This window comes from Pholis gunnellus (genome assembly GCF_910591455.1).
Source record: "Pholis gunnellus genome assembly, chromosome: 7".
NCBI classification, from domain to species: Eukaryota; Metazoa; Chordata; class Actinopteri; order Perciformes; family Pholidae; genus Pholis; species Pholis gunnellus.
Window position 1 is genome coordinate 10,213,686 of NC_136533.1, and position 15,947 is coordinate 10,229,632.

Below are 15,947 nucleotides of genomic sequence, written 5' to 3' on the forward strand. Positions count from 1 at the left end.
TTTTTTACAATCTGCTTGCAATTGCATTTAAAGTTTTTCTATTTATCTTGCACGCACGTCTCTACTACTTTGTCTTTCATGTTTGAATGCTTCAATTATCTGTCTTTTCACTACCATTTCCCACAGTGTTTTACCGTCTACACATCTGTCTTTTGCTCTCCCCCCTTTTTTCCCATTTGGACCAGGGTTAAAAAAAAGTGACATGAATTTGCAGCCATGTTGCTCAGCTCTGCCACTCAAATTTCGCTGAATTAGAAATAGGCCACATCATGCTCTGGACTAGACACAAATCCACTATAGGCCAGAATATCATTTGTGTGTGTTTAAAGATGGATTCAGTTCATTTGACAAAACAGACATTCATGACAAAAGATTATGTAAAAACAGTTTTTAGTTGTCCCTGATGTTTAATAATCCTTTAATCCTTGTACACAAACACTTAAATTTACAAGCACAGACTCCATTTGAGTCTGAAATGAAGTTTATAGAGGCAAATGGCGTAGAAGAAGCTTTACACTGTCATCAAAAATAAATTATGTAAGAAAACTTGGTAGAAAAACGAAGTGAAATTGCATACAGGAAAAACACAATCTTGGCTAGTTTAGTGATTTCAGCGTAATGAATGACAGCCTGTGTTCCCTCATCAGTGAGGATACTGGCGTAAATAGAGGTTCCTCAGCACCTCCTCACTGAACTGGTAGGTAAGCTTTTTCTTTACTTTTTTAATCTCTCCAGATTTACCATAGTTCCTCAGAGCTCGAGCCATTTTTTGGTAGGTCATTTTTTTACGGTTTCCTTTCTGAGTACCCCAGTGGCTGGCCAGGACTTCTTTGTGTTTTGTGGAGAACTGAAAGATACCCTTGTCTTGGTCCACCCACCAGATACTATCAGTCATGTCACCGTTTCTTAGCAAGTCCAAGAGGAACTGGTACAAGCGGATTTTCTTCTTGTTGCCTGGATTTGAAAATATGAGACTCAGTCAAGCAATTTAGTTTAGCAGTTTCCTCAGGCTTTATATGTATGTGACTTGCAGTAGATTTATGCATTGGAAATACTCACTAATGTCTTTCCTGAAGGAGTGGTTGTGGTCTTCAAGTTCCTCCCCATCTGATACCTCGAGCGGAGGACTGATTCCTCTTTGTTCCTCTTCTGAGTAGTAATGTCCAGGCGAGGCAGAGGGTTGGTACTGGTAGCACAGGGATGGGGTGTAATATGGGATCTGTAGGTGAAATTTAAAGCACGTCGTGGTTCAAGTTTACACAGAGGAGTGATAGAACTGCAATTTTCTTTTGTTTTGCAATTATCCACCGTCTGACATTTTGCTTCAACATTTAACAGTCATTGTGCTAAAAGAGGAAGTAACTCTGCCAAAATAGAATTCAATGCTCTGCAAGACCATGTGATGTAGACAACATTTCAGAGAAAATATCCCTGACTGTCCACATCATGTATTTGTAGAGATGAAATTCCTGTTTCTTTTTGGATTTCATTGTATCTAAATCCATGCTGTTTTCGTCAAAGTATTTCCTAAAATATGTATTGTGTTGTTATTATGGTTATTATGTTGGCAGCAACAAAAACCTTTCTGTTTGACCTTTTATTCAACATGTATATAAATGTATAACAGCAACAATGTTGTTCATTGATTGTTGGTCATTTTTCAACAGCTTCTTAACTATACATGTTTACTGATTTGCTCTGTCTTAAATGGAATAACTTTGTGTTTTAGACTGTTGGTTGGATAAGTCCAGCTGTTTGAATAAGTAAACTTGGGCTCTGAAAATCAATGATGGGCATTTTATACATTTCTTTTACATTTTATGGACTAAATGAAGAATTGTTAGTGGCCTTGTTAACATCTTGATTTGCAATAATTTCACTTGAAAGGGGAACATGCTGTATTAAATTAGTACCGAACTTAACTAAAAAACAAGTAGAAAAAATGAACAAAACCCTAGTTTGTCTATGTGCTTTAGCTCCTGTCTTTTCAATAAGATCAAGTTCGAAACTGACCTGGTATATCCTTATTTAGGCAGCTTTTTCCTGCAGAACATCAATATGCTTTAATTTCAACATTTCAGGTCACATGTGTATAGATTATGTCTCTTCACACTAGAGCCGTCATTCATTTCTACACATGGACTTACTTGTGGCGACACAGAGAGAGGTACGAGTGGTGGGTCCAGGTGAAGGGGCATAGACTCGCTGTTGTAGCGGTATGTTGGTTGTACCAGTTGTTGAGGAGACACAGACTGAAGCTCAATGAGGTGATTCACTGGAGAATTCTCAAAGTCCGTCGGCTGGACACGCTCTGAGTGGAAGGTCCATCGATGGTCTGAAAAGTGACAGAAAGTACTGTAAGGCACTCAGTCGTGCAGTGATTCGTGTTCATTTCAATTGTTAAATCCAGTCTTCTCACCTTCATAAATCTCCCCCACAGTAGTGAGATAAGGGTACAGCTCTGCAGGTGGCCGATAATTATCTGGTTCATTTGGAACAAGTTCCTCTGATGCCTTTGGAGGGGAAAAATTAATTTTGTCACAGAGAAAGTAAAGGTTTGAGTCTCTTTTTCCTGACAAAATTAAGTCAAATATGTCCATTGTGTTCTTCTAGAAGTACTTTTATTTATATATTTGATTTGATCTTCATTGCTTTAATAGAAGATAAAGACAGGAAATGAATAGATTAAATTAACAGAGCAGACACAAGTTCATACACAAAGGTCTGTTTAGTGTAGGTTACTCTCCCAATTCTCACAGCAAAAACAAATACACATGTCCTAGTTAAACACAAACACAACGCCCAGCCCTCATCTTCTTCTCAGATAATTAATCAGCAATGAGAATGTTTAAGTTCTACCTTGATCACTAGAATTACTTTCTAGAAAACCTATTTTTTTCAAACAGCTAAAGAAACAGAATAAACAGCATGACAAACAGGAACATATTATCTCAATGTCACAAACTCTGAACAAAGGTCAGACATGAAACAATAAAAGAGCAACACTTACAGATGATATTCCATATCCTTCCATCATGTAAACAAGGCAGCATGAGAAACTTTGTTCTTGAAGCTTGTGTTGGATGTTAACTTTTTCTTATTGCTTCACTGAAACACGCAACCTCGCTGAGCTGACTTCACCAGACAAATGGGAACTGAAAGTGAGAAACAAACTGGACTCTATAGAGCCTGCGTTCATATCATCCAATTGTCAAATTCATACGATCAGCTAGTTCCTGATGGCTGAGTGTCATGTATGAGCCAATCCTATGTACCGTACATGCATTTCTTGCATATTTAAAGGTTATTATCGTGCAAGGATTCACAATACCTGTTTTAATAAGCAGTTATATATATATATATATTTAAAACATTTTAGTATTGGTCCAGAGTAAAAGTAATAGTTGTATATTGCTGTCTAAAAAGTGTTTTATCCTAAAACCATAACAATAGTAAAAATAGATGCATGTATGAATCCTCTAAAGATATTTGTAGAAACTGTCACACTGTTAAAATAGACATTTGTTATCACACATATAATGGCCTGCCCTTGTATGCTTCAACTTCCCCCTTTGTCAGTCTAAGTGCTGCAGTCATGTGCCCTTAAAGAAAGCTAAATAAAAGGATATTGATTTAACATATATCAGGCTTCCCTACACTTGCTGTGCAAGAAAATGTGATTTACCTGTTTCCTTACCATCAATCACAACAAATCCCCAGGCAAATGTACTTATAGGGATTTCTTTAAGCGTTACTGCACACAGGAGCCGAAACCAAAAATGAGTTTGGAATCAAGCTTGTTCCTCTTTAGTTTGGCATTATGGTTTCAATTGAGGAAGTATTGACCATGAGAATGAAACCAGTGAAAACATGTTGGAAATGTTTGGAGCCACTGTGTCCCTGAAACTTGTTTGTATTCCTGCTAGAGGTAGACATTAGCTGAAGAAATAATACTTGAAACATATGCTGTGGCTAAACAACTATTTGTATTTTTATTATTTTAGAAATGTATGATTTTGTATAGCTTCTCTCAGAATATTACAATGAACCAAAAGATATTCCATTATGTTGTTGTTGTACTGATGTGTGTAATGCGTTTGGCCATGTTGAGATGGAAAGTTACCAGAGGCAATCTGCTGGATGTGATGAAACAGTTTCCTGTACACCAGACAGAAAAAAACGAGGCCCTCTAAGGGGTTTAACGTGGTCTGTTTAACATGGACGGTGTTTCATAAGTGAACGCTTTAGACAACAGCAGCCGAGGTGATACAAAATGTCAAAACCTGAGGGTACTTCCTCTAGTATGACTGTGTCAAACTTCGGCTATTCTTTCAGATCATGAGTTACTGTAACTGCAGGCCTGGGGGCTTGTTGTGCTTTCAAATATTTGCTCTGTCTCCATCTACTGGAAAGAAATGTTGGACTGACCAGTATCTAGGCTAGACTGAGTTCAGAGGCAGCGAGGAGACAGCCAAAATAGCTCACCGAGGCCCGAATTTATTAATCCTGCTCCTCGGAATTTGGTTTATTTCGGCGGTGGTTGACACATTTAAGACATGAGCGTCTTGGGGATTTTATCAGCTTTTCAGATTTCCATGTATTGTTGAATTTCCTTCCCACCTCAAACACTGCCAGCAGCAGCCAGCAGCAGAGTACTGCTGTCCCGTGGAATTATCACGGCACCGAGGCGAGATACGCATGGAACATGGCTGCTATGAGGACTTTAACCGTGGCAGGTCTCTTTTTGGCATTTTGCGCTTTGGGACTGATAGCCGTGGCTATCAGCACTGACAACTGGTACGAGACCGATGCGAGGAGGCACCGGGAACGCTGCAAGAATTATTCAAACAAAAGAAACGACCCCGGCTACATTTACATCTCCAACAACAACCTTCCACTTCGCATGTTGCCCAAGGAGCGACATTTGGAGAAGATGAGCGGCGAAATGCTGCTGCGGGCTAAGCGGCACTTCTTGCCTCCTGCCCCGGCCATGGAGTCCCTCTGCAGTCGGCAATTCAACTCCACCATCACCGGACTGTGGAAAAAGTGCCACCGTGGGGGATTTGACTTGGAGATAGAGGATTTGATCTTTAAAGGTTTGGTTTTCCGGGCTCATATTTTGTGCTATAATGCGTTTGTTTTGGACATTTGTGTTGTGTGCGAGGCGCCATCGCGCATATACTTTGTGCACGAATGCGCTATCCAAGGTGCTGATGCTGCGCACAGACCCTCAAGGCCTGTACGCAGTATAACGCGGAGTACGGTTACAATTCGACGTGCTGTGTTGTTTTCAGCATAAAAGGGCAAGCTGTAGTAACAGAAGCCTCGAGATGCGTACAATAAGCTACTCTACAATGGTGTGGGTGGATGGGTGGTGGTGGAAGGGGGTTGGGTGATTTTTTTTTTTTTGGGAAGGGGGTGGCAGCAGAGAGTCTTGTGATATGCTCTTCATCTGATCTCAGTGCTTTTGTGACATCCTCTTTGTGTTGTTTACATCCACAGGATTGGTTCCGCGCTGCACACCAATAAAATACTACTACTCATCATCAGCGTTGCCCAGAAATCTGCCAATCAATCTGACGAAGACAATAAGGCAGGATGAGTGGCACGCGCTCCGTGAGTTCCCCAAACCCCCTTCTATAATCTGATAATCTGATGAATAAATGTAGAGAAACTTGTTCAGCGCCCCGGCTGATAACACTGTCACTTCCCTTGTGCGCTTTGCAGACCTCCAGAGGATGACTGCAAGTTTCGTAGGCATGGCCATATCCATCATCCTGTTCGGCTGGATCATAGGCGTGCTGGGCTGCTGCAAGCAGCATGATTTGATGCAGTATGTGGCTGGACTTCTCTTCCTCATGGGAGGTAAGATGTGATATACATAAAGAGCACTACCTCGAATCACCACAGAGGGGCAGTGATGTCTTTGTTAATGAGAGAGTGATGAAATGATGCATCAGAGGAGATGAAAATGGACTGCTGTCGTGTGACTTGTTTTTCTTCCTCTCTGGCAGGGACATGCTGCATTATCTCCCTCTGCACATGTGTGGCTGGGATCAACTTTGAACTGTCCCGCTATCCTCGCTACATGTTTGGAATACCAGAGGACATCAGTCACGGTTACGGCTGGTCCATGTTTTGTGCTTGGGGTGGACTGGGCCTGACGTTGCTGGCTGGCTTCCTGTGTACACTCGCTCCTTCCCTCTACCCTCCGCACACCCCTGTGGTGCACAAGCCCAGGCAGGAGAACGGCTGTGTGTGACAGGCCGCCGCACATTTAACAGACACCCGTCTCCTCCTAAAACAGTGACGAGCCCTGCTGCACAGACAGTTATATCCAGGGACTCAGAGCAGAGAGCGCCTTCACACAGAGAAAGCACAGGACACTGGCTCTCGCTCACGTGAAAACGAAAGAGAGGTGACATTTGACCGAAGACGATTTCAGTCCCTCTGGTGCTTTTTTTCCTATCCCTCTTTATGAATGAACTGTTCAGTGTTAATTGCTTGCTCTTCAAGAGGAGAATAGTTATACAAATTTTCTTCCTGTAAAATCTGCTAGTATGAGAAGAAAAACAAAAGAGAAAAAGAATCACTGGCAGACAATCAATAGCACAACTTTGAAATATGTATTGAAGATCAAACTATGGATGTGTACTGTCACATTTCAAAGGGCAACTGTGTATCATTATGTACCCATTCAAAACAAGATATGTACATGTACTTTTTGAATTGTATGTATGCAGATGCATTTGTGTTTATTCAAGGAAAAATATGAAGATTAAGACCAAACTGTGTTTGAGGGAAATGTTTTGTTGTTCTTGAGGTCTTACCCCCATCAAAATATTTTTGAAAAATAAAGCAGCCTTGCAGAACTATTTTTTCTTCCTGTGTGACACACTGAACAGACGTCATAACATCTTTGTGGTCGTCTTTTGTATTGCACAATGAGATCACTGGTATGTAACCAGAGTAAAGTTTCAACACCATTATTTTTAAAACAGCAGCTCTTTGTATTTATGTTTGTGTTACAAGCAGTCTGTTTTATTTAGCCACCTCTGAAAACTTATGAGATGATGTCAGCGACCAAAAGTTGAGTAAGTAGTCAAAGCTGAGTAACAAAACTGACAAAAATAAAACAATTCAACAATAAGAATAGAACGGAAAAAGTGAAGTAATTGTCTGCTGTGCATTACGGTGAAATAGCAGCTCCTTATTTAATAAACATCACTTATAATAAGAAATGAAATCCAGATAACTACATTAACTTTATGATCACTTTATTCTGACAACAGCACAAACATTTGATTACTATTAGTAATTATTGTCCATTGACAGCATACATACCAGCCACTGGAAGCTGTAATTACTTGCCCACAACTTTTATGAGAAATAAACATTTTATGACCTCCAATTCCTGGCTTCACTTACTTCTTGAAGTTTCTCTACTCTTTAGCAACTCCTCTTTACTGTTGTGTTTCTCAAATTATTCATTATCCTCATGGAGTTATTGTGCTGCTGCAGCCTTTAAATAAATCCTTGTTGTTGGTTAGAACCACATTGGCCACCGGAGACTGATTTTGTAAGTAATTATATGTTCATGATAGAATGAATATATAATGTACAGTATTTCATAAACACAAAAAAATAAATCTATGATCAAATTATCTGCACTTTGTGACAAGCTAAAAGATGAAGAGTGTTGAAATTAAACCATGATATGAATTGTTTTAGCATAGAGCAGCACTAATCCCCTCTGGCTTACTGCTCAGGAATGACTTGTAAGTGGGAACAAGTTCTTCTTTACTCAAGTAAAATACCACCCTGTAATAATTATTATAATAATAATAATTAAGTATTTGGTGTAACATGTATTTACATAGCAAAGCTCACTGTAATGGTTTCTTTTGCAGTGTTGCATCGTTGTTACAGTGACACAGAAGACCTGCACCGTTGGTTTAATGAGGAGAAAATCCTGCATGTCCTATATGTGCCCACAGCATTAAAAAGTAATTTAATATAGTAGACCAGCTAATTTCTCCACATACTCCCTGCTAGTTTGAATCTAACAATCCATTTTATGACCTCAGTCACTGGGTTGAATGTTTCACTCAGCAAAGACCATAATAACTGCAGCTGTCAGATAAAAGCATGAAGTAAAAAGGCCAGTGCTTCAAAGGGGAACATAGACTGTCAACAGCAGGTGGAACGTAAATACATCCTCTCAAGTATTGTACTTGATTACAGTTTTGAGGTACTTGTACTTAACTTGAGTATTTCCATTTCACGCAACTTTGTTCTTCTACTTCATTACATTTTAGAGGCAAATATTACATTATCAGCCCTTTTCACTTTTTCACATTTATCCAATAACTTTGGTTACAAGTTATGTATTTATTTATTTAATAGAAAATATAATAAAATATGTTTTTATAGATTTTAGCCACCATGCAGTATTTAATGTTACAATTAGCTCCACCTTCATTAGCTGCAATATTAAACGTGATGTACACATTAATGCATCCCTCATTATTATCCAATAACATAACACAAATTGAATGGGTCAGTCTACAGAATGAGTACTTCTACTTTTGATACTTTGAGTATATTCTCATGCTAATACTTATGTACTTTTACTTAAGTAACATTTTGAATACAGGACTTTCACTTGTAACAGAATATTTACACACTGTTGTATTACAGCTGTCGACATAAGTAAAAGATCTGAGTACTTCTCTGCCACAGTGTCGGAGTAAATATTAGACTATAGATAGAAAAGTTTAACAAACTAATCTTAACTCAAGGTCAACTTGCCGACGTTGTCTCCGGCCTTCAACCACATCTCATTGTCCTCATCAGAAAATGGAATTTGCTCAGTGGGAGTTTTCTCAGTTCAAATGATTCTCATGTAAGTGTGAGCAGTGACCAGTTTCTCTTTCTTTCAAACATGTAGTGGCCGGTGTAGCTGACGGACGGTAATATCATTACTATTTGTAGTAAAAGACAGTATCCATTGCAGTAATAATAATGGTAGGACTAGTAGCAGCTGTAGTATTCAAATAGCTCTCATCTTTCTAATAATAACACTATGAGGCATGTGGTTTTGGGGCTTTGTGCTCTGCACAGAGAGGGATCAGTGTGTTCTCAAGTCAGCTCCACTCTACATTCCTGACGTCTTTGTTTGCTCTTCAAATATGTCAGAGAGGAGAATTCGTTCTTCTAACTGCGTGCTTGACACCCAGGCCTTCCTCCTCCTAAGCATCAGGGACCTGAAACCAATCTGCAGAAAAAATATTTTCTATAGGTGGAATTAATGATTAGAGCCAAAAGAGACAAATTAAGTAAGATGGTGGGATTGTTTGCGAGTTTTCGTGAGCCGCTCCTTTTACTTACACTGTGGAAATTTTAACCAAATCTTGTGTATCCTGTTCTGTACCTCATGGAAATTAAGGGCCATACAGACATATAGGGTTTCCATGCACATAAAGCTCCTGCAGCTCTGGTTTGTTTTGACGGGGTTGGCCCGCACTGTGCTGAGCTACAGAGAACTGTTTTTAAAAAGGGGGTCCCTCAGGGGAAGCTGGACTGTGAGGAAAACCAGACAGAGGAAATCACACCCAGTTGCGCCCATGCAGCCCATCTGGCTCCCTCACATCTGCACAGACATGATCTCTGTAAAAAGTGGGCACACTTATGGCAGTAAAATTGCGGTTGTTGCAGACTTTAGCTGAAACAAGAGAGTTTTAAACGGTAGTTAAAGACAGAAAATACACACATTTCTACCAAAGGCGTTCAACATGTTAAATCAAAAAGCACTGCAAATTAAAAACGCCCCTGTGTGTGTGACCCTGCAGGGTAGAGATGAATGCCTTCAGGAAGTAAAAAAAAATAAGATGTTGTATGTTGACACAGCAGAAGAGCGAGAGAGAATTTATTTCTCAGAGATATAAACAAGCTGTATATCATTTATCAAGTCTATTTTAGTAAAATGACATCATCCAAAATCATACATTTCAAACAAACCACACATTTTAAAGATCATGAAAGACAAAAGAGTAGATAATGACAACAGTGGCCACTTTTCGACGAACATACTTCATACTTGAATAGATGACTTCCAGATGGAAATGGGAGGCAATGACAGACTTCAGACGCTTTAACCAGTGACACTTGACGGGATGGTTGAGTCTGCCACAGCCAACAACAAAACACGGTGACGTAACGACATGACTGCCGATGAATCAGAAGTTCTGATTTTAAAAGGTTTTTACTACGTATGTAAACCTCAAGCTTCAAAGAAGGGAGATGGTTTGTAAAATACACCACTGTATGGCTGTGTGTGTTTCTCAGGACAAATTATTAAAATATGCAATAAAAAAACATGTGAATATGACATGAAACACGCCTTATGTGATGAATAATAAGCATTTATTGAATCAGTAATAACCTACAATTTTATAAACAACATAATTCAAACAGACACAAAATATATAGCCATAATATTGATTCAGAAGCTGAAAGTTTTACTTTCACACTTTTCAAACTCTTCTTCTTCGGAGGTGGCACAGAGGGCTCCACACAGAAATAATTAATGTTCACATTTCCTTTTCCCCCCCTGACTCAGAGGAATGTCTGGATGTTTGTGTTTGAGCTTTAATGACACATGTCCAAAGAATGGGGATAGCTGTAGGTCAGATATATTCAAAGATAGATATTCATAAGTCACAACTAACTTTCCAGCTGTTTCTTGAACTGGAGGGTCACACGCGCACACGCGCACGCGCGCACACACACACACACACACACACACACACACACACACACACACACACACACACACACACACACACACACACACACTATCTCTCTCAATAGCCCACTATGAGCCGATATTAAGATACTCTGTCTTCAGGCGGCTCAGTCTGCTGCCATGACTGCGAATGATGAGAGACAGCAGCTCGTGTTTATCTTTCAGTCCCAGAGAGATGTCTGTAGTTTCCCTCAGAGTTCCCCGGATGTCGCTCACTTGCTTCATCACATGGCCGTTCAGCTGTTGCTCCTCTCTCAGCTCGGTTTCTTGACTTTGTTTAAACTTCACTTCCAGCTCCAGCAGAGATGTGTCCACGCTTGTGAAAGCCTCGCCGATCTGTGAGATCTCCCGCTGGAGGAACTTGCCGTAGCTGTCCTCTCCGTCCAGGTCGTGCGCCACAGTCCGGCCGATGCCTTCCAGCAGCCGCGCCGCGTCCTCCGTCTGCAGCTTGGTAATGATGAAGTCGTCCCTCACAACGGAGTCCCTCTCTTCGGAGGCCCCACATGGATACACAGCCGAGAATTTAAACAGCATCTGGCAGTCCTCCGGGTCTACAGTCTCTTCGTAATCCCCGTCCGGGACAAAGAAGTGATGGAAAGTGCCATTGGAGATCTCCGGTTGGAGGGGCCCGGTGTAGACGGCCGAGCACAACGGCAAAGATGTGACTATGATGAGCAGCAGTGGGACGGGATCCATCATGCACCTCCTCTCTCTCTTTCTAACTCTGACGAACAGCATCTGCACTGGCAGCCGGATCCGGCGCACAGTTTTCATCCCGACTCAAGTTACACAGTCCCCCGTCACATAAAAGGGGCAGACCGCTTGTTTTTAGTCTGGAGGGCCCCCGGTGGCCCCTGCCTACTGCAGCCACACTTTCCAGCAAAAGACGCACGCAACAATACAAACTTAGGTTTCTTAGAGCCTTATATTATTTATATTTAAACATAAATTCAGTGAAAGCAGGATTCACAACGTTTTGTAAATGTTGGCTCATAAGAGCAAACTTTGTATATTTTGTGTCTCATCCAATTTAGTATCAAAACAGACCCACTTTATGGATTTTACAGCATTATAAGTTATCATTAACTTACAAACATGTATAGTTGTTTTTAATGTAGCCCTTATTAAAATATCTGTAAATCACGATAGCAGTAGTTTGTGAAGATAATCAGGAGCTCAACTGGCATATTACATTACCTGAAACTGTCTCTAAACTTTTGAACAAGTTTATTCTATGTTATTTGGTACAAACAAACAAGACGATTTAGATCTCATATTATGACACTAAAGCCAGGGCTTGTCTTCATAAACAAATTGCAAGTTACAATCTCAGTTTTTCAAGATCACCAAATGCTAACATGACATTTGAACATGTCCTTTATATACCATTTAAAAATGTTTAACCAAGTTCTTTCATTAAATAAATACTCAAGGCCTGAATGCAATCCATCTACGTCACACAGCAGCGAAGTTCATGGCTAGTTTTTGTTATCATTCTGAGTCACTTGTATAGGTTTGACTATAAAACTGATCACATATTACAATAAATGAATCAAACATCCCTCATATTTAATATTTCAAGAATGTTGCCATTAAATAAACTACAGTTCCAAACAAAAAACAGATCAGTTATTTTAGTAACACATTTTGCAAGCCAAAAACAACTACATGCAATAAAAGAACAGATGGCCTGTTGTTTCTTCTTTTAATAAACAATACACAGGAATATGAGGAATAGGTTTTCAAAGATCTTTTAACAATATGTAGTGATGTAGTGACAGGGGCGATGCGTTTCTATTCTGTGAGAGTGTAGTTAGAGCTCACTCTGATTACTTCAGGTGATTGCATTACTGCACGGAGGGAGCGTCCCCTGGGCTACATCCTGTCTTGGGTAATTACATCATCACAGGGTGGTCTCAGATACGGCTCTCAGCATGTTTGCAAAACTCACACAAACTGGAAACATATGGAAAGCTATAAACACAAGACTGGGTATGGCGTCCTCTGTTTGCTCCATCCATTCATGTTCAATATTCAATGTTTGGTGCAGCAGGGGGTTGAGTTTTTTGTTAGTACACAACATAGACACGATATAAAGAAACAAACGTTTTGGCAATCGTGTATGAAACATCTGATTTATTCAGAATGTTTCATTATGTGTTGATGTTCAGGAGTTGCTGTGTATGTTTCTTCCCTCTAACAATTCTGGATTGAGAGCCGCGGCAGACTCCTCAGACAGCAGCAGAAGGATAAAAGCGGGATTTACCTTGTCAGGATGAAGGTCGGCAACAGGTCTGCAGTCAGCAGCGAACAAAACCAAGAGACGGAAATCCAAAACACTTGCTGGGATCAAAGACTCAGAAAACAGGAAGCCAGATACAAGACAAGAAAGCTGGAACACGCTGGCCACAAGGCACAATCTGTCAGGAAACAAGTGCTAAAGGGCAGATTCAGATTAATACTGGGAGCTGATGAGGGAATTGGAGGCAGGTGTTCGGGTGGGTGTGGAGGTTAGACGATGGAGGAAATGGTTAGTTTTCAGAGCGGATATTTTCAGTGTCACAGCAGGTGTATTAACAATGGCTCTGCTTCATTTTAGTATATATTTGAGAGAGCATACACAGCAGTTGGGAAAAACTAAATAGAGTACAGCCCTTATGATATCATTAATGACAGCGTGTCAAAAAAATATCTGCCACAAGATCAGGCCAAGATCAGGCCTCTGACAGCAGAGTTTAGTGGAAAGAGGGTGATTAATCAAATCATCATAGTAAATAGCTGCTAAATGTTCACCAGTTAGTCACTAACTCTGCCTGCCTGTGGTTTGGAGTTGAGCAGGTAGTGGACAGTTTCACAGTGGGCTTTTTCCACTGAGAACAGCTGCTGCGGTGGCTGGATTTATATGACGCCAATCAGAGCAGCAAGACTGAACCCAAACAAAAGGTTGCAGATCAAACAACCAAAACACTGAGCTGAGAGATGTGTCAAGTGAAAACCTCTGTTATACTGCTGTTGAATGAAGAATGCAAGCAAAGACAACTTGAGGTTTCCCGGCATGCAGCCTTTCTCTGTTTCTTCTTCAGCAACACACCTGAATAAATACAGCGTCTCTCTCAACATAAACACAGATAGAGTAAACTGACCGGCTCGCCAAAGCAGAGCGGGGAACTGCAGGGCAAAGCTGCCTCAAGCAGATGTAGCAACAAATATAATTTAGCGGAGTTGGGAGGGATGTTGTTGTTGTTGATCCTCGACTGTATAATGTTGCATCTGTGTGTTTGTTTGTATGTGTACGGAGGCCTGAAGGCTGTAGTTTGGTCAGATGCCTTTCAGATGGTGGTAATGTGTTTCTTCACAAAGCTGATCGGAGGGAGCAGGAGGGTCGAGGCCCTGCAGGCTGTGTGGGAGGCTGCAGAGACGAGAAGCTGACTCACAGTCTCACAGTGAACTTTAATGACCCAACTTCATTTCAGACACGTTTTTAGTCATGTTATTAGCAGTGAAGCAAGGTTTATTCCCATAGCCCTTCATTAAAACACGGTCCTAATCACCAATCAATTTAAAAAGCACCCAGAGAGCTCAAACGTCTTGTTTTAATTTTGATATATGTTATATATTGTAAGAGAATCTACAGTTAGACCTGACTGGTGGTGGAAATATGTTTTGGAGAATATTTGCCGTAAATGCTGTTTTTTGAATTTCAAGTGAGTAATATCCAATTTAAATGTATCATGTAGCTCTAGTGCCACTTATCAGCAAAATGCTAATTTTGTGGGATTGCATGGTATGTCTGAGCGCTCTTAAGTTTTGCTGTAACTGCACGATATAATCAAGAGCAGGTGTCAGTTTTGTCAAATGAGCAACTTTGCAGCCAACATTTCTACACAGGAAAACACTAAGATAATATGATGATAATAATATGAGGAGATGCAATCAGAAAAAAGCATTTTTAAATATAACTTTGTGCTATCTTTTTTCTCTCTCTTCCTACACACATGAACCACAGCTGAATGATGACAGAAGGCCACACACACACACACACACACACACACACACACACACACACACACACACACACACACACACACACACACACACACACACACACACACACACCATTGTTCAAAAGCAATAAGGTCTCCAACCTTCTAGAAAGTGGGAGCAATACAAATGGATCTACTGGAAATGAATCTGCCGAAGGTTACAGATGTAAATTCAAAACTGCAAATGAGAGTGGATGTTTTTCACCACGTACCTGTTATTAAATGGACAAATGTTGATGTGAAAATTACTCTCTTTGCTCTCAACTTTGACACCACCTCCGAGAGACTGCGTGTGTGTTGGACTCTCTCCTGTGGAGAAATGTCAACAGTTAATGTTTTCAATCAGCACATAATCATGCTTAGCCTCTGAATCTGCTCATACACACTGACTGTAAAAATATGCAGAATTGTCTTCAAATGAAGTCAGAATTATAAAAAAAACTGTGTTTATTATGAGGATAGTTCTCTGTTTGCTCTTCACTTCTCAGGATTATGTCCCTCAGCCTCCTCACTCTGCTCATCATACTGTTTTGCATCATGTTGTTTGCTCTACTGATAAATTATTCCTGTGCAAAATGTGCAACCTTTTCCACATCTGTTGACATAAAGTGTTTTGTTGTCGTTTAACTGATGGTTTCAACTTCCCTGGCTCACCAGTTTCCAGGTTTTTGGAAATGCATATGGTTTTAAGTGGCTTTTCTACCCGAATTGTCATTTAAAGTGAGGATGTTGATGACCAAACAAAGCACCATGGCTGTTAGCATCAGTGTCCTTACATCAGCGACCTCACAGGTGTGTACTTTTCTCCAACACCTGGACTAACAAATATTTGTGTAAACACAAAACCTGCTTCATTCTATTTACAGAATAATCTGCACTGCAGAGCACAAACACAAACCAGCAGCACACGTCCTGAGGTGGATCAACTTGCAGGTGTTTACTCTGAAGCCGCCTGCACTTTACTGGCACTGATTGCATCCGTGGGAGGAGAAATTGTAAACAAAATTAAATCTTTATGATTTCCGAAGGAACAGATCTACATAAATTAGGCAGATGTTAAATGATTTTCTACAATACTTGTTCCAAGATACACTAGC

The 15,947-nt window shown here is 40.3% G+C and overlaps 3 protein-coding genes across 3 annotated transcripts; 1 reads left to right on the forward strand and 2 right to left on the reverse strand.

Moving 5' to 3' along the window:
• Positions 1-393: 393 nt before the first annotated feature.
• On the reverse strand, positions 394-3,144 carry spi1a (Spi-1 proto-oncogene a). The gene is made up of 5 exons (XM_079163407.1): positions 3,011-3,144; positions 2,420-2,513; positions 2,148-2,335; positions 1,060-1,219; positions 394-954 (listed from the first exon to the last, which is right to left on the reverse strand). Exons 1-5 carry the CDS (start codon positions 3,035-3,037, stop codon positions 644-646), a joined length of 780 nt encoding a protein of 259 aa, XP_079019533.1. The 5' UTR covers positions 3,038-3,144; the 3' UTR covers positions 394-643.
• Positions 3,145-4,705: 1,561 nt separating this feature from the next.
• On the forward strand, positions 4,706-6,262 carry tmem276a (transmembrane protein 276a; the record flags this gene model as incomplete). The annotated part of the gene is made up of 4 exons (XM_079162263.1): positions 4,706-5,096; positions 5,503-5,616; positions 5,728-5,865; positions 6,015-6,262. The coding sequence occupies 4 exons, from the start codon at positions 4,706-4,708 to the stop codon at positions 6,260-6,262; spliced, it is 891 nt and encodes a 296-aa protein (XP_079018389.1).
• Positions 6,263-9,912: 3,650 nt separating this feature from the next.
• Positions 9,913-11,528, reverse strand: fibina (fin bud initiation factor a). Its single transcript, XM_079163394.1, has one exon. It carries the CDS (start codon positions 11,504-11,506, stop codon positions 10,877-10,879), a length of 630 nt encoding a protein of 209 aa, XP_079019520.1. The 5' UTR covers positions 11,507-11,528; the 3' UTR covers positions 9,913-10,876.
• Between the last annotated feature and the right edge of the window lie 4,419 nt (positions 11,529-15,947).